Raw genomic sequence first — 12734 nt, 5'->3', positions numbered from 1 at the left:
CCTCAATCCGGGCCACTACTCTTCCCCCAACCCCTTGGGATCTAATCTTCTGGATCAGATTCTTGTGACACCTTATGAAATGCCTTCTGAAAGTCCAGGTGGATCACATCTACCTGGCTTGTTACATCATCAAAGAATTCTAGTAGGTTTGCCAACCAAGACTTGCCCGTCACCAATCTGGGCTGACGCTGGTGAATTGAGCTTTGCTTTTCCAGATGCTCAGTCACCTCCTCCTTAATTGACTCCAGCAACTTTCCCACCACAGAGGTTAAGCTGACTGGTGTATAGTTTCTCACTTTTTGCCTCTCCTTTCTTGAATAAGTGTGTCACATTAGCAATTTTCCAGTCCCAGATACCTTTCTGGAATCGAGGGTATTTTGGAATATCATAACTAATGCATCCACTATCTCTGCTGTCACCTCCTTTAACACAGTAAGAAGTCTCACAACACCAGGTTAACACATCTCCACATCATGACCTCCTTTAACACCATAGGGTGTAGGCCATCAGGTCCAGGGGACGTATCTACTTTTAAACCCTTCAGTTTCCCCTGGTTATGGTAATTTCACCAAGTTTCACTGTATGCGATTGGACTGTAGGGGGCACAGAGGAGATTCACCAGGATGCTGCCTGGGATGCAACATTTGATTTATGAAGAGAGGTTGGATAGGTTTGGGGTCTTTTCATTGCAGCAGCGACGACTGAGGGGCGACCTGATCGAGGTGTACAAGATTATGAGGGACATGGACAAGTTGAAAGGTCAGTCACGAGGGCACACAAGGCAGTGTGAAGGCTATGGACTGGGATTAGATGGGAGGTCAGGTGTTTCACACGTGTCAGTGCAGACTCGATGGGCTGAAGAGCCTCTTCTGCACTGTATGATTCCATGAAGGCCAACATACCTAGTTGCAGTACCGATAGTTATAGGGGACTCTATAGTCAGGGGCGCAGACAAGCGTTTCTGTGGCCGGGAAAGAGACTCCAGGATGGTATGTTGCCTCCCTGGTGCCAGGGCCAAGGATGTCTCTGAACGGGCATGGGATATTTTTAAAGGGGAGGGTGACAGCCAGAGGTCGTGGTACACATTGGTACTGACGACATAGGCAGGAAGAGATCCTGCAAGGGGAGTTCAGAGAGTTAGGTAGTAAGTTAAAAAAGAAGACCCCTCGGGTTGTAATCTCAGGATTACTTCCTGTGCCACGTGCCAGTGAGGCTAGGAATAGGAAGATAGTGCAACTAAACATGTGGCTAAAGAGCTGGTGTAGGAGGGAGGGGTTCAGATATCTTGATCATTGGGATCTCTTCCGGGACAGATGGAGGACGGGATACACCTAAACTGGAGGGGCACCAATATCCTGGCAGGTAGATTTACTAGAGTCGCTTGGGAGGGTTTAAACTAGTATGGTGGGGAGTGGAAACCAGAGCAGTAGGTCAGCAGGAGAAATAACTGAGAGCTACAGACTAAGGCCAGTAAGATTAAGAGGAAGCGCAGGCAGGGAGTAGTCGTTAAACATAGTGGGGCTGGTGGTCTGAAGTGCATTTGTTTCAACGCGAGGAGTATAACAGGCAAGACAGATGAACTTAGAGCTTGGATTAGTATTTGGAACTAATGGTGTTGTTGCTATTACAGAGACTTGGTTGAAAGAGGGACAGGATTGGCAGCTCAGCATTCCAGGATTTAGATGCTTCAGGCAAGATAGACGGGGATGTAAAAGGGGTGGGGAGTTGCATTACTGGTTGAGGAGAATATGATGTGGAGTTTGCGGTGTCAATGGTAGTCATGATGTGGATTTGCTACCAAATAAACCTGTTGGACTTTAACCTGGTGTTGTTAAAACTCTTACTAAGGAGAATATCACAGCTGTACTGAGGGAGGACACCTCAGAGGGTTCAGGCAAAAAGGCAATATGGGTTGAGCTCAGGAATAGGAAGGGTGCAGTCACAATGTTGGGGGTTTATTACAGACCTCCCAACAGTCAGCGAGAGATAGAGGAGCAGATATGCAGACAGATTTTGGAAAAATGCAAAAACAACAGGGCTGTTACGGTGGGTGATTTTAACTTTCCCTATATTGACTGGGATTCACTTACTGCTGGGACTTGGATGGGGCAGAATTTGTAAGGGGCGTCCAGGAGGGTTTCTTGAAATAGTGTGTAAATAGCCCAACTCAGGAAGGAGCCATATTAGATCTGGTATCAGAGAATGAGCCCGGCCAGGTGATCGAAGTTTCAGTAGGAGAGCATTTCTGGAACAGTAATAATAAAGGACAAGAGTGGACCTCGGGCGAAGGTGTTAAATTGGGGGAAGACTACAACAACATTAGGCAGGATCTGGAAAGTGCCGATTAGGGGAGGCTATTTGAGGGTAAATCAACATCTGACATGTGGGAGTCTTTCAAATGTCAGTTGATTGAAGTTCCGGCATGTACATGCGAGGATGAATGATAAGTGTGGCAAGTATCAGGAACCCTGGATAACGAGGGATATTATGACCTTGTCAAAAAGAAAAAGGAAGCATTCATAAGGTCTAAAAGGCTTAGGACAGATGAAGCCTTTGAAGAATATAAAGAACGTAGGAAGGAACTAGAGGAAGGAGTTAGGAGGGCTAAAAGGGGTCATGGAAAGTTCTTGGCAAATAAGGTTAAGGAAAATCCTAAGGCATTTTATATGTATGTAAAGAGCAAGAGGGTAACCAGGGAAAGGGTTGGCCCACTCAAGGATAGTGGAGGGAATCTATGCATGGAACCAGAGGAAATGGGCGAGATACTAAATGAATACTTTGCCTCAGTATTCACCAAGAGAGGGACTTGATGGATGAGGAGCCTAGGGTCGGGTGTGTAGCTATTCTGGGTCATGTCGATATCAAAAAGGTGGTGGTATTGGGCATCTTAAAAAGCATTAAAGTAGATAAGTCCCCAGGGCCTGAGGGGATCTACCCCAGAATACTGAGGGTGGCAAGGCCGGAAATTGCTGGAGCCTTGACAGAAATCTTTGTATCCTCATTGGCTACAGATGAAGTTCCAGAGGACAGCCAATGTTGGTTCATTTTTAAGAAGTCAGCAGGGATAGAGTCATAGAGGTTTACAGCATGGAAACAGGCACTTCGGCCCAACTTGTCCATGCCGCCCCTTTTTTTAACCACTAAATTAATCCCAATTGCCCGCGTTTGGCCCATATCCCTTTATACCCATCTTACCCATGTAACTGTCTAAACGCTTTCTAAAAGATAAAATTGTACCCATCTGTACTACTACCTCTGGCAGCTTGTTCCAGACACTCACCACCCTCTGTGTGAAAAAAATGCCCCTCTCGACCCTTTTGTATTTCTCCCCTCTCGCCTTAAACCTATGCCCTCTAGTTTTAGACTCACCTATCTTTGGGGAAAGATATTGACTATCTAGCTGATCTATGCCCCTCATTATTTTATAGACCTCTATAAGATCACCCCTCAGCCTCCTACGCTCCAGGGAAAAAAGTCTCAGTCGATCCAGCCTCTCCTTATAACTCAAACTATCAAGTCCTGGTAGCATCCTAGTAAATCTTTTCTGCACTCTTTCTACTTTAACAATATCCTTTCTATAATAGGGTGACCAGAACTGTGTACAGTATTCCAAGTGTGGCCTTACCAATGTCTTGTGCAACTCCTGTATTCAATGTTCTGACCAATGAAACCAAGCATCACAAATGCTTTCTTCACCACTCTGTCCACTTTCAAGGACCTATGAACCTGTACCCCTCGATCTCTTTGTTCTATAACTCTCCCCAGCTCCCTACCATTAACTGAGGATAATTCAGGAAATTATAGGCTGGTGAGCCTTACATAGGGAAATTATTGGAAAAGATTCTTAGGGACAAGATTTACTCACATTTGGAAACAAATGGATCTATTAGTGATAGACAGCATGGTTTTGGGAAGGGGAGGTCGTGCCCCGCTAACTTGATCGAGTTTTTCGAGGAAGTGACGAAGATGATAGATGAGAGAAAGGGGATGGATGTTGTCAGTACCTCTGACAAGGTACCTCATGGTAGACTGGTACAAAAGGTGAAGTCACATGGGATTACAGGAGAGCTAGCAAGATGGATACAGAACTGGCTTGGCCACAGAAGACAGAGGGTAGCAGTAATGGGGTGCTTTTCTGAATGGAAGGCTGTGACTAGCAGTGTTCCATAGAGATCAGTTCTGGGACCTTTGTTTTCATAGTATATATAAATGATTTGGAGGAAAATGTAGCTGGTCTGATTAGTAAGTTCGTAGACGACACAAAAATTGGTGGAATTGCGGATAGTGAAGAGGATTGTCAGTGGATACAGCAAGGTATAGACCGGTTGGAGACTTGGGCGGAGAAATGGCAGACAGAATTTAATCCAGATGAGTGTGAAATAATGCATTTTGGAAGGTCCAATGCATGTAGGAATTATACAGTAAATGGTAGAACGCTTAGGTGTATTGACAGGCAGAGAGATATGGACGTACATGTCCAGCGATCACTGAAAGTGACAACGCAGGTGGACAAGGTAGTCAAGAAAGCATACGGCATGCTTGCCTTCATTGGTCGGGGCATTGAGTATAAAAATTCGCATGTCATGCTGCAGCTGCATAGAACCTTAGTGAGGCCTCATTTAGAATATTGTTTACAATTCTGGTTGCCACACTACCCGAAGGATGCGGATGCTTTGGAGAGGGTACAGAAGAAGTTTACCAGGATGTTGCCTGGTCTGGAGGGTATTAGCTATGAGGAGAGGTTGGATAAACACGGTTTGTTTTCACTGGAACGATGGAGGTTGAGGGGTGACCTGATAGAGGTTTACAAGATTATGAGTGGCATGGACAGAGTGGGTAGTCAGATGCTCTTTCCTAGGGTAGAAAAGTCAAGTGCGAGGGGACATAGGTTTAAGGTGCGTGGGGAAAACTTAGGTGCATGGGGAGATGTGCAAGGCAAGCTTTTTACACGGAGGGTGGTGAATGTCTGGAATGCACTGCCCGGGGGGGTGGTGGGAGCAGGTACGATAGTGTTATTTAAGGGGCAACTAGATGAATACATGAATAGGATGGGAATGGAAGGATGTGGATTTCGTAACTGCATAGGGTTTTAGTTTAGGCAGGCATCATGATCGACGCAGGCTTGGAGGGCCGAAGTGCCTGTTCCTGTGCTGTACTTTTCTTTGTTCTTTGTGTACCATTTGCCTTTTTTACTGCCTGCTGCATCTGCATGCTTCCCTTCATTGACTGGTGCACAAGAACACCCAGGTCTCGTTGCACATTCCCCTCTCCTAATTTATGGCCATTCACATAGTAATTCGTCTTCCAGTTTTTACTACCAAAGTGGATAACCTCACATTTATCCACATTTTACTGCATCTACCATTCATTTGCCCATTCATTCAACTTGTCCAAATCACATTGACAGATCTCTGCATCCTTCTCACAGCTCTCTAGACTTTTTCCAGAGCTGGCAGGACTGTCATATGAGGAGAAATTGGCTAAACTGGACCTGTATTCAGAGTTTCGAAGAATGACACATGTTTTCATTGAAACCTACAAAATACTAAAAGGGATACACAGGGTAGATACAGGTGGTATGTTTCCCCAGGCAGTGGAGTCCAGAACCCGGGGCACAATTTCAAAATAAGGGAGAAGCCATTTAGGACCAATATGAGAATGGTTTTGATAGAGTCATTGGAGTTTTATGAAAAAGGTCCTTCAGTCAATTATGTTTGTACCGACCATCAGACACATCTATTCTAATCCCATTTTCCAGCAATTTGGTCCATAGCCTTGTGTCCTATGGTATTTCAAGTGATCATCACCCGCCTCTACCACTCTTTCATGCTGTGAGTTCCAGCTTTTCACCACCCTCTGGGTGAAAAGATTTTCCTCAAATCCCCTCTAAATTTCTAGACCCTTTACCTTAAAGCTATGTCCCCTGGTTATTGACCCCATCACTAAGGGGTAAAGTTCCTTCCTCTCTGCCCTATCTATATCCCTCATGATTTTGTACTCCTTGATGAGGTCTCCCCTCAGCCTTCTCTGTTCTCAGGAGAACAAACCCAGCCAATGAGTCTCTTCATAGCTGAAACGCTCCAGCTGGGTAACATCCTGGTGAATCTCCTCTGCAACCTTTCTAGTGCAATCACATTGTTCCTATAGTGTGGTGACGAGAACTGCACACAGTACTCTAGCTGTGGCCTGATGAGCACTTCATACAGTTCCATCATAACCCCCCTGTTCTGCTATTCTATGTCTTGACTAATAAAGGCCATATGCCTTCTCAACCACCTTATCTACCTGTCCTTCAGGGATCTTTGGACTTGCACCCCAAGGTCCCTCTGGTCCTCTGTACTTGCTAGCGTCCTACCATTCATTGTGTATTTGTTAGTTCTCCCAAAATGCAACACCTCACACTTTTCAGGGTTAAATTCCATTTGCCACTGTTTTGCCCATCTGACCGCCTATCTACATTGTCCTGTAATCTAAGGATTTCCTCCTTGCTTTACTCATCAAGAGGATGGTGAATCTTTGGAATTCTCTAACCCAGAAGGCCGTGAAAACTCAGTCATTGAATATGTTTGACCTAGAGATTGATTTCTAAATGCCAATGACGCAAAGGGATATAGGGATAGTGTGGGAAAAAAGCATTGAAGTGAATGATCAGCCATAATCATATCGAACACTGGAACAGGCTCAATGGGCTGAATGGCCTCCTCCTGCTCCTTCGGCATGAAAATTGTGGAAGAATAGGACATGCCTAGCTCCACAATGTAGTCAGTCAGGTCAACAGTGTCGGGTGCGACTTTTGACAGGATTTAACCTGCACCTTTTATAGAGCTCCTGAAAATCAGGCAGCCTGGGAATTGAGACCTGCCATTTTTAAAGTTATCCCGACTCAGTGAAAATTCAGTCCAATGACACTGTTCTAGAGTTTGCAGGAACACAGGGATGGCGGGGGGGGGGGGGGGGGGGGGGGGGGGTGTGTGTGTGTGTGTCGATGTGCATTGCTGTTTCAGGGTGGAAAGATATGTTGAGAAATTAATCGAGCATTCGGCCTCTGATCTTCGGGTAAGCGTTCTCCAAGGCAGCTTTCACGACATACGACAACGCAGAGTCGCTGAGTAGAGACTGATAGCCAAGTTCCGCACACATGAGGACGGCCTCAACTGGGATCTTGGGTTCATGTCACACTATCTGTAACCCCCATGACTTGCCTGGGCTTGCAAAATCTCACTAACTGTCCTGGCTGGAGACAATACAAACCTCTTTAACCTGTGCTTAACCCTCTCTCCACTCACATTGTCTGTACCTTTAAGACTTGATTACCTGTAAAGACTCGCATTCCAACCATTATCTTGTAAATTGAGTTTGTGTCTTTATATACCCTGTTTGTGAACAGAACTCCCACTTACCTGACGAAGGAGCAGCGCTCCGAAAGCTAGTGGCTTTTGCTACCAAATAAACCTGTTGGACTTTAACCTGGTGTTGTGAGACTTCTTACTGAGAAATTAATTAACATAGTATATGGGTTCTTGGGCTCCATTAGAAAAGCTGTTACCATTAGCTGATGATTCAAGAACTAGAGAATCATAGAATCCTACAGTGCAGCAGGAGGCCATTCGGCCCATCGAGTTTGCACCAACCATAATCCCACCCAGGCCCTATCCCCATAACCCCATGCATATACCCTGCTAATCTCCCTGAAACTGAGGAGAAATTTAGCATAGCCAATCCACCTAACCCGCACATCTTTGGAGTGTGGGAGGAAACTGGAGCACCCAGAAGAAACCCACGCAGACACGGGGAGAATGTGCAAACTTCACACAGTCAGTGACCCAAACCAGGAATCGAACCTGGGTCCCTGGTGCTGTGAGGCAGCAGTGCTAACCACTGTGCCACTGTGCAGGCAGCATGATGACACAATTAGCACAGCTGCCTCACAGTGTCAAGAACCCGGGTTTGATTCTGGCCTTGGGGACTGTCTGTGTGGAGTTTTCACATTCTGCCCGTGTATGCGTGGGTTTCCTCCAGGTGCTCCGATTTCCTCCCACAGTCCAAAAATGTGCAGGTTAGGTGGATTGGCCATGCTAAATTCCCCCTTAGTGTCCAAAGTTGGTGCCACAACAATAATCTCGCCTTCAATGTCAACAAAACAAAGGAGATTGTCATTGACTTCGGGAACCATAGTGGAGAACATGCCCCTGTCTACATCAATGGGGACGAAGTAGAAATGGTTGAGAGCTTCAAGTTTTTAGGTGTCCAGATCACCAACAACCTGTCCTGGTCCCCTCATGCCACCACTATAGTTAAAAAAAGCCCACCAACGCCTCTACGTTAAGTTGATCTTTCTACCTTGCACTAAGTTGATTTTTGTACTTTGCATTAAGCTGATCTTTCTCTACACCCTAGCTGTGACTGTAAGACTACATTCTGCACTCTCTCATTTCCTTCTCTATGAACGGATGTGACAATAATAAATCAAATCAAATCAAATTAAAATACTTTCTCAGAAGACTAAGGAAATTTGGCATGTCCACTCCAACTCCCACCAACATTTACAGTTGCACCATAGAAAGCATTCTTTCTGGTTGTATCACAGCTTGGTATGGCTCCTGCTCTGCCCAAGACTGTAAAAAACTACAAAGGGTCCATCACACAAACCAGCCTCCCATCCATTGACTCATCGAGTCATAGAGGTTTACAGCATGGAAACAGGCCTTTCGGCCCAACTTGTCCATGTCACCCTTCTTTTTTAAACCCCTAAGCTAGTCCCAATTGACTGCATTTGGCCCATATCCCTCTATACCCATCTTACCCATGTAATTGTCTAAATAGTTTTTAAAAGACAAAATTGTACTCACCTTTACTACTACCTCTGGCAACTTGTTCCAGACACTCACCATCCTGTGTGTGAAAAAATTGCCCCTCTGGACACTTTTGTATCTCTCCACTCTCATCTTAAACCTATGCCCTCTAGTTTTAGATTACCCTCCCTTTGGGAAAAGATATTGACTATCTAGCTGATCCATGCCCCTCATTATGTTATAGACCTCTATAAGTTCACCCCTCAGCCAATGTCACCAAGGCTCTTCCAAAAGTACCTTCCAAACCCATGACTTATACCATCTAGAACAAAGGCAGCAGGCACATGGGAACATTACCACCTGCAAGGTCTCCAATAAGCCACACACCATTCTTACTTGGAACTATATCGGCCGTTCCTTCACTGTTCCTGGGTCAAAATCATGGAACTCCATCCAAAACAGCACTGTGGGTGCACCTACACCACGTAGACTCCAGCGGCCAAGAAGTTGGCTCAACATCATCTTCTTAAGGTTAATTAAAGATAGGCAATAAATACTGGCAATAAACAGACCAGCATTCCATTTGTCAAGTGAGATTACTTTTTGATCATTTTCTTTTAATTTATCAGTCTGTTTCTTAACACAACCTCACCACACACGTAAATTTAGATATCAATAGAAAAGAATCATGCATTATCTCAGTGCTACTACTTACAGCTTAACACAGTAACATACCACGTTCATTGCTATGACAGTTCTCTGCCAGTCCTTGTCCTTGTCCTGTAATGCTTGTGGCTCCAGCTGAAAACAAAAAGTTTTACTGATTACAAACTAAAAGTATAAGTTACAAATATGCATTCAGACTTAAGTTCGGCTTCCAGCTCTGAGTTATTAGCTGCAGAGTTTAGTACTGATTTTGTGGAGTCACACTCTGACCAGCAATATGATTGTCATTGAAAGACTATTCACATAGAGTGGAATTTTATGGCCTCTCCCACCGACAAGTTTGAAGCCAGGTGGGGAGTCGTAAAATGCAGTGCATGGCTGTCTATCTGCCCGCTCAACCTGTCTCCCATTTTATTGGGGGTGGGAACAGTGGAGGCATCAGGTGGTCTGAATACTCTTCGGCCTCAAGGTCCTACTGTGGCCAATTATTGGCCACTTAAGTGGTTTATCCCACCGCTGCTGATATTTTAACTGCAGCAGTGGGAGTTCTACAACAGATGGGTAGCCCGGCAGCTTTTACTAGAATAATACCTGGAATCGGCACGTTGTCTTATGAGAACAGTTGGACAGGCTAGCATTGTATCTGCTGCAGTTTAGAAGAGTCAGAGGCAACCTGATTGAAAAATATAAAATCCTGAGGGTTCTTGACAATGTCGAGGTGGAGAGAATGTTTCTTCTTGTTGGAGAATCTAGTACTAGGAGCCACTGTTTAAAAACAAGGACAGAGATAAGGAGAATTCTTTTCTCTCAGTGGACTGAGAATCTTTGGAACTCTCTTCCTCAAAAGGTGGTGGAAGCAGAGTCTGAATATTTTCAAGACAAGTCGATAGATTCCTGACTATGGCTGAACACATCACACTAAACAACAAATGTGACCAAAACAGATTCCGTGGATTTCCCAATAACCAACTCAGATGTCTGTAACATTGTGAATCAACCAACCTCACTGAAACTTTGCTTCTCTCATGAGGGTTTCCAATCTCCCCCTTTTAAGAACTTGCTTTGGAATTCCCTCCAACTTTGCTCCAACACAGACGACTTCAACAACAGCTCACCTTGCAGGATTTCAATCTTGCCTTTTAAAAAAGCATTGTCCTGGATTCCAGAGTGAAGGGCACTTCATGTAGTTTGCTCCCTACAGCCTTTTTTTAGAATTGAAGCATCTTTCTCTGCTCCTCTCTTTTTCTTAACTTAATTGGAACCTGTTTCTGACCCCTGACCATGACTTCTTTTTGGGATCTCTCTCATTAACCAAGTATGTCCCCTCAAGGGGTTACAAAAGACTATTTTGAAGAACAGCAGTGGGGTTTTGTTGGCAAATATTCATCCTTCAGCCAACATCATTAAAACAGATTGTCTGGTTATCATATTGCTGTTTGTGCGAGCTTACTGTGCACAAATTGGTCAACACATTTCCTGTATGTGATATGGATAAAGGGGGAGGTGGCTAGATGGGTGGAGAACTGGCTTGGTCACAGAAGGCAGAGGGTGGTAGTGGAAGGGTCTTTTTCCGGCTGGATGCCTGTGACTAGTGGTGTTCCGCAGGGCTCTGTATTGGGACCTCTGCTGTTTGTGATTTATATAAACGATCTGGAAGAAGGTGTAACTGGGGTGATCAGTAAGTTTGCGGACGACACGAAAATGGCTGGACTTGCAGATAGTGAGGAACATTGTCAGGGGCTACAGAAGGATATAGATAGGCTGGAAATTTGGGCAAAGAAATGGCAGATGGAGTTCAATCCTGATAAATGTGAAGTGATGCATTTTGGTAGAACTAACATGGGGGGAGCTATACGATAAATGGCAGAACCATAAAGGGTGTAGATACGCAGAGGGACCTGGGTGTGCAAGTCCACAGATCCTTGAAGGTGACGTCACAGGTGGAGAAGGTAGTGAATAAGGCATATGGCATGCTTGCCTTTATAGGATGGGGCATAGAGTATAAAAGTTGGGGTCTGATGTTGCAGTTGTATAGAACGTTGGTTCAGCCGCATTTGGAATACTGCGCCCAGTTCTGGTCGCCACACTACCAGAAGGACGTGAAGGCTTTAGAGAGAGTGCAGAGGAGGTTTACCAGGATGTTGCCTGGTATGGAAGGACTTAGTTATGAGGAGAGATTGGGTAAACTGGGGTAGTTCTCAGTGGAAAGCCGGAGGGGTGACCTAATAGAGGTGTATAAAATTATGAAAGGCATGGATAGGGTGAACAGTGGGAAGCTTTTTCCCAGGTCAGTGGTGACGTTCACGAGGGGTCATGGGTTCAAGGTGAGGGGGGGAGGTTTAACACGGATATCAGAAGGACGAATTTTACACAGAGGGTGGTGGGGGCCTGGAATGCGCTGCCGGGCAAGGTGGTGGAGGCAGACACACTGGGAACGTTTAAGACTTATCTAGATAGCCACATGAACGGAGTGGGAATGGAGGGATACAAAAGAATGGTCGAGTTTGGACCAGGGAACGGCATGGGCTTGGAGGGCCGAAGGGCCTGTTCCTGTGCTGTATTGTTCTTTGTTCTGTACTTTAAAGTACAACATGCGCTGGAAATTGATCTGGGATGTATGTTATGAAAGGTGCTATAGAAATACAAGTTTTTCTTCAAGGTCTGGATTTTTGCTTACAAGGTAGTTGCTCGAATCAGAACTGTCAAAACTCACCCCACCCTCCGTGGAAGAAAGGTCCCGAATATTGTGATTTTCACTCCAGTGGGGTGGGGAGAGGGTAGATGGGACAGAGTAGTACCTTCTAACCTGGGAGGCAGATCATTGCTGGCCACAGATGTGGCTGATTGCTGCGCAGGGGGTTACAAAGCCCACTTTGGTTCTCTGGCAGTGTTCCAGCTATGTTACAAGATTTTAGGCCAATGCATCTTCATCCTTCGTAACCTTTTGCCACTCACTCAACCCAATGGTCACATCATAACATCTCCCATACCAAGTCAAGATACTCCCCCCCACCCACTTCCCATGGCCCCTTAATACCTCTATACAATTTCATGCCCATGCAGTATCCACCCTGGGCAGACTTCAGAAGCCATATGGACTTTAAATAAAGTTCTAAAAAGTTAAAATGTCATGATACAGACTGGATAATAATAAAATTCCCATGTATAAAAACCCAATTTTTAAAATTTTCTTTTGAAAATCTCCTGCTTAATCCCTTAGTAGCATAAAAAAAACTTTTACCCAGACCCCAGAAAGAAAGCTAATCCTTTCTTCAT

The 12734-nt window shown here is 45.0% G+C and overlaps 1 protein-coding gene across 1 annotated transcript in view; it reads right to left on the bottom strand.

Moving 5' to 3' along the window:
- LOC144502618 (breakpoint cluster region protein) overlaps positions 1-12734 on the bottom strand; it is a 632965-nt gene that overhangs the window by 106610 nt on the left and 513621 nt on the right. The window contains exon 17 of the mRNA XM_078226759.1: positions 9528-9593. Coding sequence (XP_078082885.1) covers positions 9528-9593 — 66 coding nt within the window. The remainder of the gene's footprint in view (positions 1-9527; positions 9594-12734) is intronic.

Source organism: Mustelus asterias, chromosome 13 (genome assembly GCF_964213995.1).
Source record: "Mustelus asterias chromosome 13, sMusAst1.hap1.1, whole genome shotgun sequence".
Lineage (NCBI taxonomy): Eukaryota > Metazoa > Chordata > Chondrichthyes > Carcharhiniformes > Triakidae > Mustelus > Mustelus asterias.
Note: the sequence above shows the minus strand (reverse complement) of the source record. Positions and strands in the feature narration are given on the sequence as shown.